The sequence below is a fragment of the Ipomoea triloba genome, chromosome 9 (assembly GCF_003576645.1).
Source record: "Ipomoea triloba cultivar NCNSP0323 chromosome 9, ASM357664v1".
NCBI lineage: Eukaryota > Viridiplantae > Streptophyta > Magnoliopsida > Solanales > Convolvulaceae > Ipomoea > Ipomoea triloba.
The window spans coordinates 19,489,629-19,517,340 of record NC_044924.1 but is presented as its reverse complement, the minus strand read 5'-3'; the positions used below and the strand labels follow the sequence as shown (position 1 = coordinate 19,517,340).

General features: G+C 37.1%; 2 protein-coding genes and 1 pseudogene across 2 annotated transcripts; 2 read left to right on the top strand and 1 right to left on the bottom strand.

The window, feature by feature from the left end:
• The first annotated feature begins 656 nt into the window (after positions 1–656).
• On the top strand, positions 657–4,422 carry LOC116029680. Its single transcript, XM_031271726.1, has 2 exons — positions 657–1,011; positions 4,385–4,422. Exons 1-2 carry the CDS (start codon positions 657–659, stop codon positions 4,420–4,422), a joined length of 393 nt encoding a protein of 130 aa, XP_031127586.1.
• On the bottom strand, positions 4,419–10,107 carry LOC116029679. Its single transcript, XM_031271725.1, has 2 exons — positions 7,678–10,107; positions 4,419–4,625 (listed from the first exon to the last, which is right to left on the bottom strand). Exons 1-2 carry the CDS (start codon positions 10,105–10,107, stop codon positions 4,419–4,421), a joined length of 2,637 nt encoding a protein of 878 aa, XP_031127585.1.
• A 15,815-nt stretch (positions 10,108–25,922) lies between these two features.
• Positions 25,923–27,302, top strand: LOC116029678 (annotated as a pseudogene).
• The last annotated feature ends 410 nt before the right edge of the window (positions 27,303–27,712 follow it).

Below are 27,712 nucleotides of genomic sequence, written 5' to 3'. Positions count from 1 at the left end.
GGGATGTGAATGAATATTTTCCAGAGGAAAAGCTGTTGGGTCTCTATCTCACACCTTGGTATGCAGATCTGGCTAACTATCTTGTAGGGGGAGAGCTACCGGAATTTTTAAATATACACGCCCGAAGAAAGTTACTAGCAGAATCTCGATACTACTTCTGGGACGAGTCGTATCTCTTTAAAGTGTGCGCAGATCAAATAATTCGACGTTGTGTAACATAGGCTGAAGGACATGAAATCCTAGGAGAATGCCATCGAATGGGCCATCACTCAGCTAACAGAACTGCTAGGAGAGCACTCAAAGCAAGATTCTACTGGCCCTCAATATTTCGGGATGCCCAAATCTGTGTCAGAAATTGTGACAGATGTCAACGAACTGGGAACATCACTGGAAAAGATGAGATGCCGCAGAATTACATACTTGCGTGCGAAATTTTTGATATATGGGGACTAGACTTTGCAGGACCATTCCCGGACTCCAAAGGTTTCAAATACATTCTTATCGCAGTAGATTATGTCTCCAAATGGGTTGAAGCATAAGCGCTGCGCAACAATGACGCAAGAAGTGTAACAAGATTTCTGAAAAGATTATTCACAAGATTTGGAGTACCTCGGATTGTGATTAGCGATAGGGGGACACACTTCCGGAATGTACCCATGCGAAGATTACTTCAAAGGCAAGGTATACAGCACCAAGGAGGAGTCCCGTATCATCCTCAGACTATAGGTCAAGTCGAAAATGCAAACAGAGATATTAAAGCCATATTGGAAATGACAGTATCTCGGCATAGAAAGGATTGGGTTGACAAGCTCAACGATGCATTATGGGCCTTCAGGACTGCTTATAAGACACCGATAGGTACTACTCCATACAGATTAGTATACGGCAAGGCGTGCCACCTTCCAGTTGAAATCGAACATAAGGCGTATTGGGCCATTAAGAAACTAAATGAAGATCTATTCATAGCAGGGCAGGGGCGAATGTTTCAACTGAATGAACTAGAAGAATGGCGTTTGTTGGCTTATGAAATGTCCAGATCTTACAAGGAACGATCCAAGTTTTATCACGACATGCATATCAGGAAAAACAAAGAATTCATTGAGGGAGATAAAGTGTTATTATTCAATTCCAGACTGCGATTGTTTCCTGGGAAACTTAAATCAAGATAGACTGGGCCTTATATTGTTACAAAAGTATTTCCTTAAGGAACCTTGGAGATCATGCATCCAGAAAAAGGATCTTTCAAAGTAAACGGCCACCAAATCAAGAAATATTATGGAACAGAAAATACGAAGAGGACGATCCAGTGTTGCAGGCTAATACCCTGGGAAGATGAGTAGCACAATCTTCATGACAATTTCATCGGGCTAAAGACGTTAAACGTAGCGCTGACCGGGAGGCAACCCGTTATTTACTATGCTTTATTACTATCTTTACTTTATTATGTCGAAATAACATCCGAGTTGAAATTCCCTATTTTTGTAGATTCCATATTTCCATGCAGATCTTGTTAAAGGAACATGCGAAGCACCCATCCAGGCATTTCGAGCAACATGACAAGGGATGCTTACTAGGTTATCTACCTCTTATCCCTTGTTTATCTATTCTTTCAACCTCATGTTCTCATTTTAAAGTGTGGAAAAATGCATACCTTGTTGTTTCCTTATTTTATCATATTCTAAGTCAACATCGAGGACGATGTTTGGTCTAAAGTGTGGAAAGAGTTGTGCTTGAAATAAAAATTTTAATTAAGGGCTCTATCTCATTTGTTTGAAAAATAATCAAGCCACAAGCATGTGTTGTTATTCATTCTATCTTCGAAGAATGCTAAATCTGTGCCAAAAAAGTTTACTCTTTGAATAACCTTGGAAGTACCCCTACTTTGACCTTTAAGAATTTTGAAAAAGTTGTATGCTTGTGTGGTATTCACCTCATATTCTGTAAAGACCTTAGTTAAAGATCTCTCGAAGTGGGAGTGTGCAACCCCGAATTTCAGAAAGATAAGATTAAGCGAAGCCCGGAATTGAATAATCATAGAATAGAACATGGGGCAAAAGGAGAGCTTTCTGTGAGCATTGAGAGAAATATCCCTGCTTCCCAAGTAAAAGGCATGAGGGGTTGTTGTTCGGAGAAATGAGTAGAAAAGGCAATAAGGCCAATCCCCGAGATAAGATACGAGGAAAGCCATCTCGCTAGGTGGTGAACAACCATAGTCTTCTAGATACACAAATGTTATATCTGGAGTCGGTTGCTCACAATAAAATGACCTTGGGAGATGAGAAAATTGAGATGAGGGAAGCCGCTTCGCTAGGATTCGAGCACCCATTGCACTGCCTTCGAAAAATAAAGCATGGAACTCCATGTGAAGTCGGGTTGCTTGACGATGTTACCCTAGGAAGTGAGAAAAATGAGTAATCGCCCAAGCCACTGGCGGAGAGAGGCCCATGGATCTATTTTCACTTACTTTTATGTTGGGCTTTGGCGATAAGGGAGGTCGATTGATTAGGTTTTGTACATCGATCCCACTAGGGGGATCAGCTTAAGGCCTTTGCACAATGAGAGGTGAATGAAATTTTGGACTGTATGCTTGATATTGTGGAAACTAACTAACTGTCCAACTTGTGACCATAAGGGGTTTTGCTTTGTTTGAATATTCATAGCAGTGTATGGCACATTTATATCATTCCTTGAAGATATTGTGAAGGATTTCACATCTCCTGGTAGATTTTGTTTTGAGTGAATGTTTAACATTGAGTATACCTTTAGCTTAGATACTTTTGGCATCTAAATGAGAAGGTTTTGAATGAATAATTTGCTCGTGGACGAGCAATCTAAAGTGTGGAAACTTTGATAGATGCCAAAAGTACCTATTTATCTATAACTTATTAAGTCGATTTCTTGCTAAAAATAAGTCTTAGAGAGTGCAATTACGTGTTTACATGCTATTTTACTAACAAATTGCAAATGAGTTCTGTGTGGAGTGTTTTGAAGAATTCCCATAGGAATGAAGGCTGAAATCAACCAAAAAGGAGCATAAATCATTGAAAGGAAGAATCAATCCACATGGGAGCACACGAAGACCAAACCGGAAACAACAAAAGGAAACGAAAATGAAGAAATCACGCCCACGAGCCTCACACGCGTGTGAGCTGGCGTGGAAATATTCCAGTAACCATCCACGCTAGTCCACACGCGTGTGGCAGACGTGGGGCGGCACCAGAAAATCTGCGCGATGTTTTAGTATTTAAGGGACATTTTAGCTAGGTTTAGGGAGGCTTTTGTCACATTTTTCTATTCCAAATATTAGGTTAGGTTTAGAGAGGATTAGGGGAGGAGGAGGAGCTCCTTGGAGAAGAGAACTAGATCTCCATAGCTTTGAAGATCTTTTGGGTAATTTCTTTCATTAAAGATTTGTTTTCTCTTTGGATTACTCTTGCCTTTCCTTTTTCCTTAAAGTTGTTTGCTTTTTACATTGATCTTGTAGATATGCTTTTCTATTTTGATGCTTTTATGTTGTTGAAGCCTATGAGAGGCTAATCCCTAGGATAGGGGCTAGATTGAATGGATGATTGGTGTTCATGATCTAATTTGATGAATGAGTTTGATTTCTTTGGGGAATGTTGAATTTGTGAGTATGTTTTGTATGATCTTGTTAAATCGAGGGCCCCGATCTCTCCAAGAGTATAGGATCATCTATTTGGCGACATATAGCAAAGAGATGTAGCCCACTACCCACATCTCCCGCTCTCAATCTGAGAAGATGAGATCCGGAGTGAACTTGTACACAAAGTGTTTGATAAAATTCCCCAACCGACTGAGGATTGGGAGCTTGAGTGTGACGCCACTCAGGACAATGTTCCAAGCTCCTTCAACCGTAACTCAAAAGAAATCAACACTCTACCTTGTGCTTTGACCCAATCTCCATGACATCTTAGCCCCATCCGCCTTTATTTCCCTTGTTTACCTCTTTATTCCATTAACCTTTGCCCTCTTAATATTTCCTTTTTACCAAAATCCACATGATCCATCTTAACGTTATTCAAACAAACCAAGGTAGCAAAGACGTATATTCTCCAATTTGCCATCCGTGAGAGATACGACACTCGGGTTGTTCATGACTCTTCGTTTTAACACCCTCCATACCTTCACATGAAATTCCCACTACACCTACATTCCTTCAAAATGGCGCCGTTGCCGGGGATGGCAAACGGTGAATTTAAAATTTTACTACCTTGAATCGTTTGGATAACTTGTTTACTTTCTTTTCTTTTGACTTGTTTTATTACTAATTACACTTCCGCACCCAACCACACACTATTTGAGCTAATCTGTGAAAGGAGCTACCTCTTGTACTCTGATTCCATATCTGAAAATTTGTTTGCAGGAATTTTTCGATATAATCATGGATCCACTGCCACCTAATGATCAAGCTTACCACAGTCATATACCATACGGAAGAAATCCCTACTACCCTTCATCACCCCAACCTTTATACCCACCACCTCAATACCATCATAACTACCATTTTCCCTACCCACGTTCTTTCCCGTACTCACTACCTCCTCTACCAATTTATTATCATGAACAAGCATACGTAACACAACATTTTCAACCCCAGAGATAACCTACTCACGAGATACCTTCTTATTACCCTCCAATGCATTGCGACGAGCCAAAACATCAAAATCCTGAAATTTTTGCGAGCTGTGATCCTGCCACGAGATCCACACGCGTGTGTGCTGATGGGTGTCGAAACCAACAAATAATAAATACTTACTCTTATATTAATTGTAATAGCGATGAGTAAGGTCGTATCTATAGAGACTGGTTAGACTTATCTTTAGCAATAGATTTAATAAATAATGAGATAAGAATAGAAACTTAAATAGTAACAATAAAATGGAAAATGGAAAATAATATCAAATAGCAAATAATTATCAAGTGAATGTCAATGGCAAATAGTATCCAACCCAAGGAATAATATCAGTTTAATTCTAACAAGACAGATATTGATATGTAAGCCAAACTAACTTCACTCTTTACTAGATTGGTTATGGTTATTAACAAGCTCTAACAACCTGTCTTTCCTTACTTCGTCGATAATTAAAACAAACTCTTTAATTACTTCCCTAGCTAGTAAACAACCCTAAACAAGCTCTTAGGATTTAATTTACTACCAACATTATCGAATTAGAAAGACTACCAATCCTAGCCAACAAACTCATAAGCTTGGTTCATTTAAGCTAGACTATATATCTTCATAACACAAACTGAAAATAAGTTATAATCAAATTGTGCTATTTGCTACTAACATCAAAACACTTAAACAATTACGGATTCAAGGTTCTGACTAGCAATTTAATAACTTAACAATTGAACAATGGGCCCTATTGCAACAATTAATCAAGCAATAATTCATATATATGAATATAACAGAAGATATATAGATAATAAAGTGCAAAGAATAATTAAGGCTAAATAAAGCTTACTGGTCTTGTAGAATCAAACTTTAATAATCCTCGAATTGGAAAGATATGAACTCAGCAGTACATCGTAAGGATTACAAAATAAAAATATATATAAATTGATTCGTAAAAACTTGATTCCTACTGAAAAGAAAAACCATCCTATTTATACTAATATCAACTGAATAAACAGCCCTAATTTCCCTCTCATCAATTCAATTTCGTCCATGCAAAAGCCTACGAAGTTGCCACACGTTTCAGCAGTTTTCGGTCGACTGAATTGCCGCTGGCCAAGTCTTGAATTTGATGTTTCCTAATCCCTACGTACATAGCTTTAAAAAAAAAAGAACAAATGATATTAAAAAAGAAGTGGGGCTAATATGATGTTAATCTACGTACTAAAATAACAAAAGAAAATAAAGTAAAACTAAAATAATAATAAATGATAAATTAAGCTTGGCGGCTGTGGAATAACAAGACAAACTAAATTAACTAGGTTAAATTAAATAAAACAATTTAATATAAAGAAAAAGATTAGTCCAAAACTATTTATTAAGCATAATTATTAACATAATTATTATATTAAGATAAAATATAAAATAAAGTTTAAAATAAATATAATATAAAGTAAATAAAACTAATTTATTATAAAAACTAATTTAAATTAAATATAAAAATAGTGCTTATCAAAATTCCCCACACTAATCATTTGCTTGTCCTCAAACAAAAACATTATTTAAGAAAACATAAATATATAAACTCATAACACTTCATGAACATTGGTCTCAAACAAATTATAAATGCTTAGCTAGCAGTTTATTTGAAAATGGAGTAAACTAAATAACCAAGCCCTCACGGGTATATCACTCGTCACTCAAAAGTGTTTGAAGGGTGTATAAATTTTACTCAAATCAATCCCTATAGAAATGCTCTACCATAGGCTTGCATATCTTCTCATTCTCCACTACAAGATAACATGCATGATCAAATCATAAGGACTTTCTCTAAGGTTGTAATGGGGCTAAGGGCAAAGGGTAGGAATTATTTGGAAAAGTGGTTCAAAAAGCCTTCAAAACTAGAAGAGCATGATTGAATGAACTAACTCAAAAATAAAAACCAAATGAACCCAATCTCTCTTGTTATTTTGATAACTCCAACCAAATAAACTATCACATCCCATAAGATCACAAACTATTCATACTTTATTCAGCAGGAATACTAGTAACAACCAGAAAATGATAATTTCATTTTCTCTTTTTTGTATGGCTACTTTTCGTTTTTTCTTTTCTTTTCTTTTCTTTTTTTTTTCTTTTTCTTTTGAATTTTTTTTTTTTTTTGTAGTAGAAGAAAAACACTTTCCACCACACATTTCACCCTCTTTAGTGTAGAAACAATATCAAATCGAAACAACTACATCAACTCTTTTTTCTTTTTGAAAATACCAACCAAAAAGCTCATAGAAGTCCAAGGACAACTTCATTATTCTCACTTCTTTTAGACACTTTTGCCAACTTCTTTCCCCACACTCAATCTTTATTCATTTACCCAATCAAAGCTCCCCTAGTCCTCTAGGCAAGGTTAAGGAAATTAATTTCAGGTATGAGGCTTATTATAATGTGGCTCAATAAGAACAAAAATACGGTTGACAGGCTCAAAGTGGCTGACAAAGGAAAATAATTAGGGTATGAACAGACTATTTGGCTAGTGAGGCTAAAAATAAAAGATGGCCTTAATCATATTAAAAATCATGCATGAATCAAATTAGCTTTAAAGAGAATCAAGGCAAGTTCTAGAGATACAAGTCTATGGAAGATATCACACAAGAATAAAATAATTGGACTGAAGTGTCAGTCAAAGGCTCAAATATCTCACAGGTTCATGCTTGGTTAGTTTAGCCACCACCATATCAAACAAAACACTAATTAAATACTCATAATATGCAAGACCATTTATTCAATTATGTTATGAATTTTAGTAAAAATACTATTATTTTTTTGAAAATTTTAGTAGAAAAAAGAAAGATTTGTTTTTTTTTTCAATTTGAAGAGAAGAAAATAATCATATCCCCTCCCCACACTTATTCTTAACATTGTCCCCAATGTTAAATAGAATGTAAAGATAAGAGAAAAATTAATAAAAATGTAAAACAAATAAAGGGAAGTGTAGAATAAACTCCCTTCGGGTTGCCTCCCAAGTAGCGCCTTTCTTTAACGTCTTTGGCTAGACGCCATTTTCTTCCAAGCACATCCTCAAAGTTAGGATTTCTATGCAACGCAACATTCGGTTTATCACCACCAGTCAAATGACAATTATCTTCTGGCAATAAAATATCCACAACAAAAACAGATGACATGCCATTCAGATGTTTCATGGTAGTATTAAATATATCAAATTTAACAATGTCACCATCAAACTCCATTGTCAATATACCATCATGTACATCAATTTTAGTTTTAGATGTTTTCAAAAATGGCCTTCCTAATAAGATCAATGAGGAATTGGGAGAATTGTCTTCTTCCATATCTAGCACATAAAAATCAGCAGGAAAAATCAATCCATCAACTTGTACTAAAATATCCTCTAGAACCCCGACAGGATAAACATTCGATCTATCAGCAAGTTGAACAATTACACCAGTTTCTTTTAAGGAGCCAACATTCAAAGATGAATAAATAGATAAAGGCATCACATTAATTGAAGCTCCTAGAGCTAACATTGCTCTTTCAACATTAACATTTCCAATTTTGCAAGGGATAGTGAACATACCTGGATCTTTGCATTTAGGAGGTAACTTTTTTTGTAAAATAGCTGAAACATTTTCTCCCATGCTTACCATTTCATTGCCTTTCAACTTTCTTTTATTTGTGCACAACTCCTTAAGAAACTTAGCATATCGAGGGATTTGTTTAATAGCATCAAGTAAAGGAATATTTACCTCGACCTTTCGAAATGTCTCAAGTATTTCTTTTTCTTCTTCGACGTTCTTGGATTTGGCCAACCTACTAGAAAAAGGAGGAGGAATTACCAAAGACTTTGGATGTTCTTTGACAAGCTTTTGATCATTTTGAGGTTGATGGACCTCTTTTTCATTTTCCTCATCTCGGTTGGGTGTTTTTTGCACTTGAGTATGGTCTTCCAACTCTTTTCCACTTCTCAGGGTAAAAACACTCACATTTTGTTTTGGATTAACAATAGTTTGTGAGGGCAACTTACCTTGAGACTCCAATCTACTCACAGTAGAAGCTAGCTGGCTCATCTGACTTTCCAAGTGTTGAATACTTGTTCTTGTTTCTTGCTGAAATTGTTGTGTTTGTTGCTGAAATTGTTGTGTGTCTCGCTGAAATTGTTGTGTTTGTTGTTGAAATTGTTGTGTGTTAGTGGCAAGTGACTTAACAATATCCTCCAATGACATACTTGAATTAGAAGATGGTTGTTGTGAAGATGGAGGTTGTTGTTGAATGGGTTGTCTAGGCTGAAACTGTGAAAATTGTGGAAACTGTGGACGTGGCTTGTAGCTGAAATTTGGATGATCCCTCCATTCTGGGTTGTATGTATTTGAATAGGGATCATAATTTCTTTGTGGTTGGCCTGGAAACCCTCCAATTGCATTAGCTTGCTCACAAGAATCATATTGAAGTGTCGGACACATGTCGGTTTGGTGTCCAGTAGCAGCACATATCCCACAAGCTTTTACCTGATGTGTACCTCCTAGAGCTAATTGTTGAACAAGAGTAGTTAAGTGAGATACTTGATTCTCAAGGGAAGAAATGTTCACCTCATTCACTCTTTTAGAAGTTGTGTCCTGTCTGCATCCAAATTGTTGTGAATTGGCAGCCATTATGGATATCAAATCTCTAGCTTCACAAGGAGTTTTGTTCACTATAGCACCTCCACTGGCTGCATCCATCATATTTCTTTCCATGGGAAGCAATCCCTCATAAAAGTATTGAATTAGGAGTTGTTCAGAAACTCCATGTTGAGGGCAACTAGCACACAATTGCTTGAAGCGTTCCCAGTACTCGTGGAGAGTTTCTGTGTCTCTTTGCTTGATGCCACATATTTCCCTTCTAATCCTAGCAGCTCGTGATGCTGGGAAAAACTTTTCAAGAAATAGTCTTACCATTTCATCCCATGTGTTGATTGAACCTGAAGGAAGGTAAAATAACCAATCCTTTGCTCTATCGGCTAATGAGAATGGGAAAGCACGTAGTTTAATTTGATCTTCCGTCACTCTTTGAGGATTGAAGCTCGAACACACCACGTGGAACTCCTTTAGGTGCTTATGTGGATCTTCATTTTCAAGACCACAAAATGTTGGGAGTAGTTGAATCAAACCTGACCTTAATTCAAAACCAACCTCTAAGGCAGGATGTTGAATACAAAGCGGTTGTTGATTTAAATTCGGTGCAGAAAGCTCCCTTAAAGTTCTTTGTTCTTCAGCTACGGCTCGTTCTTCGGCCATTGTTTGCTCTTTTTCAGAATCGCAACAAGATGCAATTGATTCAGTTGTGGTAGTTGATTGAACAGATGTTGAAGAAACCACTTTGTTTTTACGCAATCTAGTCTCCTTCCTTAACTTTTTTGCAGTCTTCTCAATCTCAGGATCGTATTGCAACTGACCCGTACGAGAAGAACGTGGCATAAAAATAAATCTAATTGACACCAATCCCCGGCAATGGTGCCAAAAATTTGATGGGTGTCGAAACCAACAAATAATAAATACTTACTCTTATTTGAATTGTAATAGCGATGAGTAAGGTCGTATCCACAGAGACTGGTTAGACTTATCTTTAGCAATAAATTTAATAAATAATGACATAAGAATAGAAACTTAAATAGTAACAATAAAATGGAAAATGGAAAATAATATCAAATAGCAAATAATTATCAAGTGAATGTCAATGGCAAATAGTATCCAACCCAAGGAATAATATCAATTTAATTCTAACAAGACAAATATTGATATGTAAGCCAAACTAACTTCACTCTTTACTAGATTGGTTATGGTTATAAACAAGCTCTAACAACCTGTCTTTCCTTACTTCGTCGGTAATTAAAACAAGCTCTTCAATTACTTCCCTAGCTAATAAACAACCCTAAACAAGCTCTTAGGATTTAATTTACTACCAGCATTATCGAATTAGAAAGACTACCAATCCTAGCCAACAAACTCATAAGCTCGGTTCATTTAAGCTAGACTATATATCTTCATAACAAAAACTGAAAATCAGTTATAATCAAATGGTGCTATTTGCTACTAACATCAAAACACTTAAACAATTACGGATTCAAGGTTCTGACTAGCAATTTAATAACTTAACAATTGAACAATGGGCCCTATTGCAACAATTAATCAAGCAATAATTCATATATATGAATATAACAGAAGATATATAGATAATAAAGTGCAAAGAATAATTAAGGCTAAATAAAGCTTACTGGTCTTGTAGAATCAAACTTTAATAATCCTCGAATTGGAAAGATATGAACTCAGCAGTACATCGTAAGGATTACAAAATAAAAATATATATAGATTGATTCGTAAAAACTTGATTCCTACTGAAAAGAAAAACCATCCTATTTATACTAATATCAACTGAACAAACAGCCCTAATTTCCCTCTCATCAATTCAATTTCGTCCATGCAAAAGCCTACGAAGTTGCCACACGTTTCAGCAGTTTTCGGTCGACTGAATTGCCACTGGCCAAGTCTTGAATTTGATGTTTCCTAATCCCTACGTACATAGCTTTAAAAAAAAAAGAACAAATGATATTAAAAAAGAAGTGGGGCTAATATGATGTTAATCTACGTACTAAAATAACAAAAGAAAATAAAATAAAACTAAAATAATAATAAATGATAAATTAAGCTTGGCGGCTGTGGAATAACAAAACAAACTAAATTAACTAGGTTAAATTAAATAAAACAATTTAATATAAAGAAAAAGATTACTCCAAAAATATTTATTAAGCATAATTATTAAAATAATTATTATATTAGGATAAAATATAAAATAAAGTTTAAAATAAATATAATACAAAGTAAATAAAACTAATTTATTATAAAAACTAATTTAAATTAAATATAAAAACAGTGCTTATCATGTGCCGGCGTGGGAGCTCACTGGAACAATTCCACGCCGCGTCACACGCGTGGTGAGAACGTGGACGGATCATATGCACATGCCTATTCTTCTACTTCCTTAGAGCAGCCTCTTTCGCCTGAAAATAACCGAACCACCCTCGAACAACGTTTAAATGATTTCATCCAAGAAACGAGGGAGGAGAATGCCAGACTTAAAGAAACCATTACTAAGGAGATGCTTGGAGAAATACAAGAACTTCGCCACGAGACACTTTCACCACCTCAAACGGTTGAAAGCACACTCGCGAAAATTATGGAAATGATCCAATCCCAGGGAGAAACAGATGTAAATACCGTAACATTGAGAAGCGGAAGAGCACTTCCAAACATTGTTCCACCTCCTCCGCAATCCATTCCGACAGAAGAGTCAAGAGTGGACAATGAAGAGACCACCAATTCAACGCAAGCCGAACGAGCTCTTGAAGAAGAACTCAGGAAGGAAGAAATACAACCACAACCTTCTCGGAAAGGAAAAGAAGTCATGCAAGAACCACCGCTTGTGCCAAAAGCAAAACTTCCGTTCCCTCAGAGATTCCGCACCGATATCGACAACGCCAAATACGACAAATTCCTACAAATGCTACGCCAATTACACGTTGATATGCCATTCATCGATGCACTAGGAGAAATGCCGAGGTATGCCAAATTCCTTAAAGATCTTCTATCTAATAAAAAGAGATTAGCTGAAACTGCTACTGTTGTGCTAGGAGAGGAATGTTCTGCTATATTACATAAGGATGTGCCTAGAAAGTTAAAAGATCCAGGAAGCTTTACTATACCTTGTAATATAGGAGGAACGACTTTTAATAGAGCCTTGGCAGACCTAGGTGCTAGCATCAATCTAATGCCCTTTGCATTATACCGACAATTGAATCTAGGAACCCTTAAGCCCACACGCATGAGCATTCAATTAGCTGACCGATCTACCAAGTACCCCAGGGGTATAGTGGAAGACGTTTTAGTCCGAGTTGATAAATTTATTTTTCCAGTGGACTTTGTGATCTTAGATTTGGACCCAGATGTGGAAATTCCTCTCATCTTGGGCAGACCTTTCTTGGCGACTGCTAGAGCTTTAATAGATGTGGGAGAAGGCAAACTCGTTATCCGTGTAGGAGACGAGTCTGCTAGCTTCGACGTGACTAAAATGATGAAATATCCTTTAGATGGTGATGAATGCTTTTTCGTTGATTATGTACATGATGAAATTGATTATCTGTGTGAAGTACCTAAAGCTAAGAGGCATGATCTTAATTGGGAATGTCCCATAGGTGCTAAGAGTTATACTGAAAGTACTTTTGAGCATGAACTTAATTCTTTACATATTGCTTTACACCGAGAGGTCAATCGTTTTAATTTGCTTAATAATGATTGTGTTTCTGAATTTGTTGAGAATATAAACTCTGTTGGTGAAGTCTCGGAGGGAATGGTTGGAAATGACGGGGATGAATTTGATGAATTTAAGGAGGAATATGATGATGAAAACGAGAACAGGAAAGAAGACGATGAGATAATGCATGAAGGAGAATTAAAATCTCTACCTGCTCATCTTGAGTATGCCTATTTAGGAACAGGGAAAGAGTTACCAGTTGTTATCGCGACAGATCTTTCAGAAAGACAAAAAGAACAACTGATAACAGTGCTGAAAAGAAACAAAGAAGCTATAGGTTGGAAGATGACTGACTTGAAGGGGATTAATCCGGCCATTTGCACACATAAAATTCTATTGGAAGAAGGATCCAAACCTGTGGCGCAACCGCAGAGTCGACTTAACCCAAACACATTTGAAGTCGTGAAAAACGAGGTGATCAAACTTATGAATGTCGACATGATCTACCCTATTTCGGACAGCACATGGGTCAGCCCGACTCACGTAGTACCAAAGAAGGGAGGAATCACAGTCACTGAGAATGATAACAAGGAGCTGATTCCTACAAGAAAGATAACTGGATGGAGAGTCTGTATTGACTATAGAAAGCTCAATGAAGCCACCCGTAAGGATCACTTTCCATTGCCTTTTATAGATCAAATGATTGAAAGAGTAAGCGGGTACGGTTACTACTGTTTCTTAGACGGCATGAGCGGATACTGTTTCTTGGTCTCTGTAACGCCCCTGCCACCTTCATGCATTGCATGTTGGCTATTTTCGAAGATTTCATTGGCGATTTCATGGAAGTTTTCATGGACGATTTCACAATTTTTGGGGAAACTTTTGAAGAATGCCTTAGAAATTTGGAAAAAGTTCTGAAACGATGCCAGCAAATGAATCTAGCATTATCATGGGAAAAATGCTATTATATGGTCACAGAAGGAATTGTGCTTGGACATAAAATTTCAAAAAAAGGAATTGAGGTTGACAGAGCTAAAACAACAATTATTGAAACCTTACCACCACCGCACAACGTGACATCTCTGAGAAGTTTCTTGGGACATGTGGGATTTTATAGAAGATTTATTAAAGACTTCTCGAAAATCGCAAGACCGTTGACCAAACTGTTGGAAAAGGACGCAGTGTTTGAATTAAACGAGGACGCAATGAAAGCATTCCAGAATTTAAAGGATGTCATGGTACATACTCCAATCCTTGTAGGACCAAAATGGGATCAACCCTTTGTGTTGATGTGTGACGCGAGCAATTTCGCTGTCGGAGTTGTGCTAGGACAAAAAAATGATAAGAAATTTCAGCCTATCGCCTATGCTAGTCAAATGTTGACTAAGCCACAGCAAGCCTACACCACAACCGAGAAAGAACTGTTTGCAATCGTGTTCGCATTAGATAAATTTAGATCATATCTTTTAATGTCAAAGGTCGTCATTCATACTGATCATGCGGCTATCAGGTTTCTTATGTCTAAACCAGAAGCAAAGCCAAGATTGATCAGATGGATTTTGTTATTGCAAGAATTTGACGTGACTATCGTGGATCGTAAAGGAGTTGAAAACAATGCAGCAGATCATTTATCAAGGTTAGAGTGTGAGAAAGGGCAGGATATGACTAGGGAAGTGAATGAATATTTTCCAGAGGAAAAACTGATGGGTCTCTATCTCACACCTTGGTATGCGGATCTAGCTAACTATCTTGTAGGGGGAGAGTTACCGGAATTTTTGAATACACATGCCCGAAGGAAGTTAATAGCAGAATCTCGATATTAATTCTGGGACGAGCCATATCTCTTCAAAGTGTGCGCGGATCAAATAATTCGTCGTTGTGTTACAGAGGCTGAAGGACATGAGATCCTTGGAGAATGCCATCGAATGGGCCATCATTCAGCTAACCGAACTGCTAGGAGAGCACTTGAAGCAGGATTCTACTGGCCCTCAATATTTCGGGATGCTCAAATCTATGTCAGAAACTGTCATAGATGTCAACGAACTGGGAACATCACTGGAAAAGATGAGATGCCGCAGAATTACATACTTGCGTGCAAAATTTTTGATATATGGGGACTAGACTTTGCAGGACCATTTCCGGATTCCAAAGGTTTCAAATATATCCTTATCGCAGTGGACTATGTCTCCAAATGGGTTGAAGCAGAAGCACTTCGGAACAATGATGCAAGAAGTGTAACAAGATTTCTAAAGAGATTGTTCACAAGAAGGGTATGTATATGGGAGTTCATCTTAAGCCATGTCTTGCATAATCTCAACTGAGTACATGTGCATACAGGGTTCTAATCTACCTTAATTCTGGTGCTCGGTTATTGGCTTGAGAAGGAAACTCACTTGTGATTCTGAGATGATTCTTGAAGCAGGTTAGGTTGCATGAGTTGGTTGGTGGAATGATTGGTTAAGCAGGAAGGAAGTGTGATCAGTTTCATTGCTTGGAAAGAAGATTATCCTGGGTAATTGCTTGAGGACAAGCAAAAGTTCTAGTGTGGGGGAGTTGATATCTACTATTTTATACAATAATTCACCCCTTATTTTAATTGTATTTCCCTTATCCTAGTGAAAGTGGGAATTGTTTGTGTGTTATATTGTCCAAGTGTTGAATTATCTACAAGGAACAACAAAGGAGGAATTTTGGAGCATTTTGGACAAGTTCTGGAAGAAAAGGGAATTACAAGGAAGAAAGGAAACAAGAATACAAATGGGAAAAGGATTATAAGTTGCCTAATGGGCCAAGGCCCATCTATCTCCTATATATTCTACCTATTCTCTACAATTGGAGGAGGTTCCCTTATAGAGTTCTGAACCCTAGTTTTTAGTTTATATTTTCCCCAGCATAGTTTAGACTAGTTTTACATTAGATTATTTTATTTCAAGATTGGAATCAATGATTGAAGATTGGATTTGTTCTTTATCAGTTAAGTTCTCTTATTCCTTTATTACTTTCTTGCAATGTTTATGGTTATTAATTATTGCTTTGTTTTTTTTACTCCCATCATGCGGGAGTAGTTTGTTTATGGGTTTGGATTAGGTATCCATTGTTAATCTTGATGTTCAATTGGTAATTAATTGCATAAAGGGATTGAATCTTTTACCTAGGGTTTATGTTGATTTGGGGATTTCTTTCTACTTGTTATTGATTGATGGCCACAATTAATTGCTAGTCTAGGAGAGGGATTCATTACAATGAAAGTTGGATGGAGACCTCGAGTTTTACCAATTTCAACCTAATTTTCCTGCTATGAAAGTAGAGGTAATTTTGGAGGCTTACAATGCTTAGGTGTTTAAGGTTATAATTGATGCATCACGACAGTGGGGCAATTTTAGCGTAGTTCTCTTATTGATTACGAAAGTAGCTGAGTAGAATTCTTTTGTGCATTGCCCATATATCCCTTGGTTAATTATTCTTTCCCTAATCCTGAGTTGGTTGGAACATCAAGATTACAATCCCCCTAATCTGGCCCATACCTTTATCATACAGTTTACACCTGAATCAATTGCTTTCTTTTACATCCTTCAGTCTTTGTTGCTTGGATTCTATTAATTCATATACTCTAGTGCCTGGTAATTCACACAATTACGTGCCATAGCCCCAATCCTCAGCGGAACGACATTACACCCTTTTTACACTCATCAGTTGTGCTCATCAATTACTTCAAAAGCAAGGTATACAACACCGGGGGGGAGTCCCATATCATCCTCAGACTACCGGGCAAGTTGAGAATGCAAATAGAGATATTAAGGCCATATTGGAAAAGACAATAGCTCGGCATAGAAAGGATTGGATTGACAAGCTTAACGATGCATTATGGGCCTTCCGGACTTGCTTATAAAACGCCGATAGGAACTACTCCATACAGATTGGTATATGGCAAAGCATGCCACCTTCTAGTTGAAATCGAGCATAAGGCGTATTGGGCCATTAAAAAACTAAATGAAGATCTATTCATAGCAGGGCAGGAGCGAATGTTTCAACTGAATGAATTGGAAGAATGGCGTTTGCTGGCCTATGAGACATCCAGATCTTACAAAGAACGATCCAAGTTTTACCACGACATGCATATCAGGAAAAACAAAGAATTCATTGAGGGAGATAAAGTGTTGTTATTCAATTCCAGACTGCGATTGTTTCCTTGGAAACTTAAATCAAGATGGACAGGGCCTTATATCGTTACAAAGGTATTTCCTTATGGAACCTTGGAGATCATGCATCCAGAAAAATGATCTTTTAAAGTAAACGGCCACCAAGTCAAGAAATACTATGGAACGGAAAATTCGAAAGGGACAGTCCAATGTTGCAAGCTAATACCCTGGGAAGATAAATAACACAATCTTCATGACATTTTCGTCGGGCTAAAGACGTTAAACGTAGCGCTGACCGGGAGGCACCCCGTTATTTACCATGCTTTATTACTATCCTTACTTTATTATGTCAAATAACATCCGAGTTGAAATTCCCTATTTTTGTAGACTCCATATTTCCATGCAGATCTCGTTGCAAGAACATGAGAATCATCCATCCAAGCATTTTGAAGCAATATGACATGGGATGCTTACTAGGTCATCTACCTCTTATCCCTTGTTTATCTATTATGTGAACCTCATGTTTTCCTTTTAAAGTGTGGAAAAATGCATGTTTTGTTGTTTCTCTATTTTATTACATTCTATGTCAACATCGAGGACGATGTTTGATCTAAAGTGTGGAAAGAGCTGTAGTTGTGCTTGAAATGAAAATCTTAATTAAGAGCTTTATCTCATTTGTTTGAAAAATAATCAAGCCACAAGCATGTGTTGTTATTCATTCTATCTTTGGAGAATGCTAAATCTGTGCCAAAAAGTTTACTCTTTGAATAACCTTGGAAGTACCCCTACCTTGACCTTTAAAAATTTTGAAAAGTTGTATGCTTGTGTGGTATTCACCTCATATTTTGTAAAGACCTTAGTTAAGGATCTCTCGAAGTGGGAGTGTACAACCCCTAATTTATGAAAGATAAGTTAAGCGAAGCCCAGAATTGAATAATCATAGAATAGAACATGGGGCAAAAGGAGAGCTTTCTGTGAGCATTGAGAGAAATATCCCCGCTTCCCAAGTAAAAGGCATGAGGGGTTGTTATTCGGAGAAATGAGTAGAAAAGGCAAAAAGGCCAATCCCCGAGATAAGATACGAGGAAAGCCATCTCGCTAGGTGGTGAACAACCATAGTCTCCTAAATATACAAATGTTATATCTGGAGTCGGTTGTTCACAATAAAATGGCCCTAGGAGATGAGAAAATTGAGATGAGGGAAGCCGCTTCGCTAGGATTCAAGCACCCATTGCACTGCCTTCGAAAAATCATGGAGCTCCATGTGAAGTCGGGTTGCTTGACGATGTTACCCTAGGAAGTGAGAAAAATGAGTAACCGCCCAAGCCACTGGCGAAGAGAGGCCCATGGATCTATTTTCACTTACTTTTATGTTGGGCTTTGGCGATAAGGGAGGCCGATTGATTAGGTTTTGTACATCGTTCCCACTAGGGGGATCAACTTAAGGCCTTTGCACAATAAGAGGTGAATGAAATTTTGGACTGCATGCTTGATATTGTGAAAACTAATTAACCGTCCAACTTGTGACCGACAGGGGTTTCGCTTTGTTTGAATATTCATAGCAGTGTATGGCACATTTTTATCATTCCTTGAAGATACTGTGAAGGATTTCACATCTCCTGGTAGATTGTGTTTTGAATGTGTGAAGGATTTCACATCTCCTGGTAGATTGTGTTTTGAATGAATGATTATCATTGAGCATATCTTTAGATTGTGTTTTGAATGAATGATTATCATTGAGCATATCTTTAGCTTAGATACTGAATGAATGATTATCATTGAGCATATCTTTAGCTTAGATACTTTTGGCATCTAAATGAGAAGGTTTTGAATGTACAATTTGCTCGTGGACGAGCAAGCTAAAGTGTGGAAACTTTGATAGACGCCAAAAGTACCTATTTCTAAAGTGTGGAAACTTTGATAGACGCCAAAAGTACCTATTTATCTATAACTTATTAAGTCGATTTCGCCAAAAGTACCTATTTATCTATAACTTATTAAGTCGATTTCTTGCTAAATACCTATTTATCTATAACTTATTAAGTCGATTTCTTGCTAAAAATAAGTCTTAGAGAGACTTATTAAGTCGATTTCTTGCTAAAAATAAGTCTTAGAGAGTGCAATTACGTGTTTACATGCTATTTTACTAACAAATTGCAAATGAGTTCTGTGTAGAGTGTTTTGAAGAATTCCCACAGGAATGAAGGCTGAAATCAACCGAAAAGGAGCATAAATCATTGAAAGGAAGAATCAATCCACATGGGAGCACACGAAGACCACACCAGAAACAACAAAAGGAAACGAAAATGAAGAAACCACGCCCACGAGCCTCACACGCGTGTGAGCTGGCGTGGAAATATTCCAGTAACCGTCCACGCCAGTCCACACGCGTGTGGCAGACGTGGGGCGGCACCAGAAAATCTGCGCGATGTTTTAGTATTTAATGGACATTTCAGCTAGGTTTAGGGAGGCTTTTCTCACATTTTTCTATTCCAAATATTAGGTTAGGTTTAGAGAGGATTAGGGGAGGAGGAGGAGCTCCTTGGAGAAGAAAACTAGATCTCCATAGCTTTGAAGATCTTTTGGGTAACTGCTTTCATTCAAGATTTGTTTTCTCTTTGGATTACTCTTGCCTTTCCTTTTTCCTTAAAGTTGTTTGCTTTTTACATTGATCTTGTAGATATGCTTTTCTATTTTGATGCTTTTATGTTGTTGAAGCCTATGAGAGGCTAATCCCTAGGATAGGGGCTAGATTGAATGGATGATTGGTGTTCATGATCTAATTTGATGAATGAGTTTGATTTCTTTGGGGAATGTTGAATTTGTGAGTATGTTTTGTATGATCTTGTTAAATCGAGGGCCCCGATCTTTTCAAGAGTATATGATCATCTCTTTGTCGAGATATCGCAAAGAGATGTAGCCCACTACCCACATCTCCCGCTCTCAATCTGAGAAGATGAGATCCGGAGGGAACTTGTAGATAAAGTGTTTGATAAAATTCCCCAACCGACTGAGGATTGGGAGCTTGAGTGTGATTCCACTCAGGACAATGTTCCAATTAAGCTCCTTCAACCGTAACTCAAAAGAAATCAACACTCTACCTTGTGCTTTGACCCAATCTCCATGACATCTTAGCCCCATCCGCCTTTATTTCCCTTGTTTACCTCTTTATTCCATTAACCTTTGCCCTCTTAATATTTTCTTTTTACCAAAATCCACATGATCCATCTTAACGTTATTCAAACAAACCAAGGTAGCAAAGTTGTATATTCTCCAATTTGCCATCCGTGAGAGATACGACACTCGGGGAGTTCATGATTCTTCGTTTTAACACCCTCCATACCTTCACATGCAATTCCCACTACACCTACATTCCTTCAGGTACCCACTAAATTAATTTATTGAAGTTAATCTAACTAATAAGCTCAATTATATAAATTTAATTAACTAAGTACTCTAATCCTAATATAACTACATATACTAAATATAATTAAATATAAAATATAAAATTAATCTTATTTAAATCAAGGTATAAAATATGCTCATCAATACTTTGGAGAGTCTACGAAGCGAATTGGAGCAACACTTTGAGCACATTAAAGATGGAATGGAAGACTTTAATGAAAGATTTGAGAATTCTACCAAGGCCACCAATGATAAAATTCAAGCTTTGAGTGAAAAGATGAATGAAATGGAGAAGAAAATTGCAAGAATTAATCCAGTGATGCTGATGAAATAACGGCCCTAAAAGCCGAATGGAGTGTCAATTTTCAAAAGGACAAAGCTGCAATTGCCGAAATTATTCAAGCTCAAAAAGGTGAAGTCACTATTTTGAAAGGCATGTACACGCACCAAATGCAACAGTTGGAAGGTTTGAAGAAAACAGTTGATAATTTTTGCAAGGTTCAAAATGAGGAAATTCAAAAAGTAAGGGAAGAAAATGCAACAATTTATGGCACTTGTAATTCATTAGTTGATTTGTTGCATGACATGGCCAAGGACATTAAGGATCTCAAAGGAAAGCAAGAAGAATGCCTCTCTCTTGATCGTGAAATTCGGGTGTAACAGAAAGGGGATGCACACTATTTCCCAAGTATATTGGATGCTGCCAAAACAGGGGGAAGAAAGGTCAATCAATTTGGCCAAGTTGGTTCAAGTTCCACCGCACCAACTCAGGGGGAACGAACACAAGGGGAGAGTAAAATCAAGTTTTAAAATTTTTGCTAACCCCGCAGGAAATGTATTTTCTACATTTACAGGAGCAAGGCAGGCAAGCCAACCGAATGCACCTGCTATGACTGAACAGGAGCGTGAAGATCGTATGGTAGATTTATTTGCCGATCACTTTGGAGTCACACATGATGCTATTTTGGATCAAGAAGAAAGAAACCCAAGAGAATGCGCGAGATGGTATTTGCGTGGAGTTTTTCCCGCAAATGATCTACGTGAGGCCGCAGAATGCTACAAAGTGGGTAGAGTATTTCAGAAATTCTACCACTTGGAAGACAAGGATGACTTTGGTAAGCTAAGGAAAAGAATAAATAGTATGTTGGGCATTTAAATTTATTCCTAGCTTACTTTAAAAATTGCAAGTTCATGACATATGATGATATTTTGACATGATTCGAATTATTCTGTAATGGTTTGAATTTATAGGTCTCTTATGCTATTATATCTATCTTTGTTAGTTTTGTGTGTTATGTCTTTAATTTGACTTAATATTATGTAGCATGCATGTTGGTACAAAATTAAAATTCTAAAATGAATTAACCCAACAATGCATATTTTTCGTACAAGTCAAAATTAATAAAGCCGTAGGTCAAAAATTTTTGAAAACTCATCGTAATGGCTAGTCGCAATAAAATTGAAAAAAAAAAGCAGTTGATTTCTAGACTGAACCAAATATGATTGAGTATAGGTTTTGGCATCATCAAAAAGGGGGAAATTATTAGGAATAAAATTGTAATAGTTTTGATGAGCCAAATTGTAATTTTAGAAATCCCCTATTTTATTTTTAGAGTGTAGAGTTTGGACCCGGAAGACAAGTCATGACATTAGATTGGTTCGAATTATTGCTTATTAGAGTTTATTTTGTCATGACTCTTGTAAGTCATTTGCTTCCACTATACACATGAGTGTATATGATCCAATGGACAAGGCTAAATTATCTTTGCTAGAAGACACTAGAAGACACAAGTTCGAATCCCATTGAGAACATTTTGAATTTGGAGAGCAAGAAATGGAGCTAGTAGTATCACAGCTCAAAGTCAATTTTCGGGTCAATAGAGGAACCTATGGAGTAACTCATGGAGCTAGTCAAAGTCCAATGGAGGAAGTTTAAGTCAAATAGTCAAAGGCAGTTTAAGTCAAATAGTCAAAGGCGAGAAGAAGTTCAAGATCCACTATCTCTACACCCTACACCATACGCTACACAATGCTAAGAAGGATCAAATATATCGCTACACAATGCTAAGAAGGATCAAATATATTTGTTTGATGGATATGATTGAATGAGTTGAAATGCTAAGAAGGATCAAATATATTTGTTTGATGGTTGTTTGATGGATATGATTGAATGAGTTGAAATGCTAAGAAGGATCAAATATATTTGTTTGATGGATATGATTGAATGAGTTGAAATGGAGAAATGGTTAAAGGCTTAAAAAGACATACCTAAAGGTCCAGCATTTGAATTCTACTTGCTACATTTTAATACTAAGGAAGAAGCTTTGGAGCTAGTCACACGGCCAAGACCTTTGGAGTCAATTTTGGTCAATGGAGGAAGTCAAAGTCAACATGGAGCAACTTTGCATGGATTATATGCGCGTGACCTCTAAATTGTTCATACATGCGTGAAGAGCTCTTTGGAGCAATCTAAAGTGGAATTTATACTTAACCATTTTTGCATGGAGCAATCTAAAGTGGAATTTATACTTAACCATTTTTGCATGGTTCATATTTATTCCAGTACGTGATGCTATGAACCAGAAGAAATTCATATTTATTCCAGTACGTGATGCTATGAACCAGAAGAAATCTGAAGGTGGTGATTTTCTGAAGATCATTGTTAATACTCAAGCAAGAACCACCCAGAAAATATTTTAAAAGATCAACTTGCCCAAAGGATCAAATCAAGATTGCAACAAAGTCAAAAATATCAAGCTCTGAAGGATACAAAGTCCGCAATATCAAGCTGAGAAGGCAACAAAGTCAAAAATTGGAGGCTACAAGTTTCAAGGATCAATCAAGCCGTAAAAGAAGACTTTGTGAGCAATTTACAGAGGTAATTTGTCAAAAGTTACCAGCGACATTAAATGTGCAGATCAAAATGAAGATTTTATCAGATCAATTTGGCAAGTTATCAGATCAACGGTATGGTCATTAAATGAGAAGGTATGGCCATCAAGATCAGATTGGAATGCCCAATCAAATCAAGCGAACGTTCAAAATTTGAATGTTCATAACGGGCAAATAATTCTTTGAATTATAAAAAGCCCAAGAAGACTTAAAGAACAGCACGACGAAGAGATACACAAGTGAGAACGGGGGAATACTGAGATCGGACTTACAACGAAAAATACAAAGTGCTGAGATATTGAGCTATACACGAGAGAAATTCAAGTCTTAGAAAAGAAATCTTTATTTCTTTAAAACATCAGTTGTATCTCTACCGAGGGTAGAAAGGAGTGTAGCTGGGTGCGTAACACTCGGATAAACTAAGTGTAGCTTTGTGCGTAACACTAAGTTGGAACGTAGCTTTGTGCGTAGCGTTCGGGAACGTAGCTTTGTGCGTAGCGTTCGAGCGTAGCTTTGTGCGTAACGCTCGTGAGCTTAGCTGGGTGCGGAGAGCTCGTGGTTGAGTGTAGCTTTGTGCGTAGCTCACGGGAGTTTCACACTATTGTATCTAGGTGATTGAAGATAGTGGAAACCTTCCTTGGAGCAAGGAAGAAGTGGAGTAGGAGAATTACACCATCTCCGAACCACTATAAATCTCTGCCTCTCAATTACTTTACTACACTTTACTTATTTGCATGTTTTAACTAACTAACCCTTTACGTACTGTGTTGATCATATCATCTGGGTTTGTGTGTTCCCACGTTCGCATGTGTCTCAAACTTTGCATACATATTCCTTGAGCTATTTTAAGATATTCTATCGTATTGCATGTCAAGTATCTCTTCAGTTTTATTTTATAGCACTTTACCGTACGATATTCCGCTGCAAATTTCAAGTTGATTTTATTCACTTGAAATCTTTGTTGTTGAAGTGTTATAAAGTTTTTAAATTGTTAGAAAAGTCTATTCACCCCCCCCCCCTCTCTAGACTTTTCACCACCCTATCGGGACCAACAAAAAATTTAATACCAATTTGAAATAAATAACTGTTACTTATAATAACATTGTGCTATTTAAATGTGAAATTGTGATACTATTTAAGGTAAATATGATTGTTACTAATGATAACCATAGTTGAAAAAATTGCTAGGCGCTCAGAGGCACCTACGCCTAGGCGGAGATTAATTGGCGCCTAGGCGGCCGTATATTTTTTTTATTAAAAATTTGTTTAAGTATTTTTAATTTTTAAAAGACTAATAATTATAAACTATACAAATACTTTAATAGTTAATACTAAAATATTAAATATTAACCTAAAAAACATCTAGAGTTTGAACAATTTAAGGTTATTTCGCTAAAAACGATATTTTTTTGAGTGCAATAACCCATTAAAAAAATAGCTAATCGACCGACTAGGTGGCCTAGTTGGTGCCAAGGAAGCCTAGGCGGTTAGGCCTAATTAGCGGTATAGCCGGTGCTTAGGCGGCCTAGTCGGCCGCCTAGACCACTGATTAAGGTGATAGAATAGGCGACCGGCCGGCGCCTAGCGCCTAGGCGAGACTTTTGCAACACTGCTTATAATTGAAATTGTGAAATTTACAAATTGTATTTGTAATCTACATAAATATTGCAATACTTAGCTTATATGCGAAATTTTACTTATGAAAGAAATTGTAATATTCATTGTAGAAATTTAATATAATTTTGAAATAAAAATAAATCGTTATGTATGATTGATATTGTAATATTTATATTTGAAATTGTGTACTATTTAGGGTAAAATTAATTGTTACTAGTAATAAATATTGTAATACATATAACAGAAATTGTGATATATATGCACCCCTTGCACCCCGGCCCCTTATCTAACATGACCGGTCTCGTTAACAAGGATTTATGAGACGGCTTGATGCAAATTTTTGCCTTAAACTATTATGCAAGCCATACAAGTACCCAGCACATTTGTACTTGGTTAGAGAAACTTATCATATTATTGAGTTTTATATAATTCTATATAATTATACTACCTCCGTCCCAAAATGGTTGTCTGGTTCGTTTAACGATGCTTGACTGAAGTAATTTTTAATCCAATTTTTCATAATATTAAGTTTAGCATTAATATATAAAATTTATATATTTAGAAACTACATTAAAAGTACTATTAAACACAAAAAATTAAATTTAAAAATAATAAAAAATTACTAAAGAAAATAAGCAAAGAAGAAAGAGTTGGTTTGACCAATGAATAGTAAATAGAACAGGTAAAATGGGACAAAGGGAGTATTAAATATCAAATACTCTGGACAAAGCTCAATTAATATAAAATGAAATTTGCTTTCTGATCGAGATTTAAATTGTAAACATATCATAGTATGTTTTGTCGGTTCTCTCAGCAGATTCCTTGTATAAACCTCCAAAAGCAAAAGCTATTCCAATGCAATTTATTTAACACATACTAGAGATTAGAAATATACATTTGTGATTCAATTCTTGCCCATTCAGAGAGCCAAGATGAGAGACGACTGCTATGTTCTTCTGGTGATATATCCAGGACAAGGCCAAATTAATCCATGTTTACAGTTTGCTAAGCGCCTTGTTAACTTGGGAGTTAAAGTCACCTTATCAACCAGTCTCTACGTTATCAATCGCATCTCTAAGCGCCCAGCGATACCCGGGATAGATTTCGCTCCCTTTTCCGATGGCTACGACGACGGCTACAAAGGCACTGCTGATGGCTTCTGCCACATGTACGATTCCGTCAAGGCTAGAGGGTCGGAATACGTGGCTAAACTTGGCTGAGGAGGGTGCTCCGTTTACCCGGATTATCTTCACCACACTTATGGCATGGGTCGGGGAAGTTGCCCGGAGTCTTCAAGTCCCGGCCACACTTCTTTGGACTCAACCGGCCACGGTTTTGGACATTTATTACTATTATTTCTCTGGTTACTAGGATTTGTTCAGAAGTTGTAGTGGGAATGGAGTGGTTGAATTTCCTGGGTTGCCGGCCCTTACTCCCACTGATTTCCCTTCTTTTATGTTCTCCAAGTCAACAACGAATGTTTTGGATTGGGCTATCCAGGGCATGAAAGATCAGATTGATCTGATTAACAGTGAAGAGAAGAGAAACCCAAAATTCTAGTCAACACTTTTGATGACTTGGAGGTTGATGCTTTGAGGGCTATAAAGAAGTTGACACTGATTGGGATTGGCCCTTTGGTTCCTTCTTCATATTTAGATGGGAAAGATCCTTCTGACACCTCGTTTGGAGGTGACTTGCTAGAAAAGTCCGATGACTATGTTGAATGGTTGGACTCTCAGCCTAAGGGTTCTGTGATTTACCTAGCATTTGGTAGCTACTCTGATCTTCCAAACGCGATGATGGAAGAGATTGCTCAAGGACTTATTCAGAGTAAAATGCCATTTTTGTGGGTAATTAGGGAGACGCTGACTGGTGTTCAAAAGCCAGAAGAAAATTTGAGCTGCAAGGAGGAATTAGAGAAGCAAGGGAAGATAGTTCGTTGGTGTACGCAAGTAGAGGTTCTGCAACACCAGGCTATAGGGTGTTTCTTGACTCACTGCGGATGGAATTCGACGATAGAAAATTTGGCTTTGGGGATGCCAATTGTGGCCTTCCCATTGTGGAGTGACCAAATTTGCAACGCTAAGCTCATTCAAGATGTTTGGAAAATTGGGATGAGAGTGAAAGCTAATGAAGAAGGCATTGTTGAAGCTTGTGAGCTGAAGAGGTGCATCGGATGCGTGATGGGAGAGGAAGGAGCTGAGCTGAGAAAGAATGCTATGAAATGGAGAGAATTAGCTAAGAGTTCCATGAAAGAATATGGATCTTCAAATTTGAATCTTAAAGCTTATGTAAATGACATTCTTTTTTAAGTAATAATAATTATTAAGAATGCTCATTTCTAGTTGAGAGCTTGATTAGCTAGCTTGTCCCAAAGTTGTTTGGTCGTTGCCGTGTGTACCTTTACTTTGCCAAAGATTACTTTATCTAAATCTCTTCATGATCTTGTTCTTAGCATCAATGTCAAGTTTGGTTAGGACGTAGTCCTCCTTGGTCTATTTGTCATAGGGCCGGTTTTGGAACTCTCACTAGTCTTAGAGGTGGAGGTGGGGTTTCTTCTTCATCCTAATTTGAACTTTGGTTCGACAGTCCTACTCATGTTGCTAGAGATGCCGTACATGTTGATATCTATTCTCGATCCTTATTAGCTCGTTCTCTACCACATCCCATATCATGGGATGTACTTTAACAATCGTGTATGAAACTTAGTCGCGAGATAAGA

Excerpts from the sequence above, each read along its gene's own strand:
- LOC116029680 (XM_031271726.1), top strand. The coding sequence starts at position 657 with ATGCGAAGATTACTTCAAAGGCAAGGTATACAGCACCAAGGAGGAGTC. Across the intron at positions 1,012-4,384 it reads GAATGAACTAGAAGAATGGC|GAATTTTTCGATATAATCAT; the intron begins GTTTGTTGGCTT and ends ATTTGTTTGCAG.
- LOC116029679 (XM_031271725.1), bottom strand. The coding sequence starts at position 10,107 with ATGCCACGTTCTTCTCGTACGGGTCAGTTGCAATACGATCCTGAGATT. Across the intron at positions 4,626-7,677 it reads AATGGCGTCTAGCCAAAGAC|GTTATCTCTGGGGTTGAAAA; the intron begins GTTAAAGAAAGG and ends TCTCGTGAGTAG.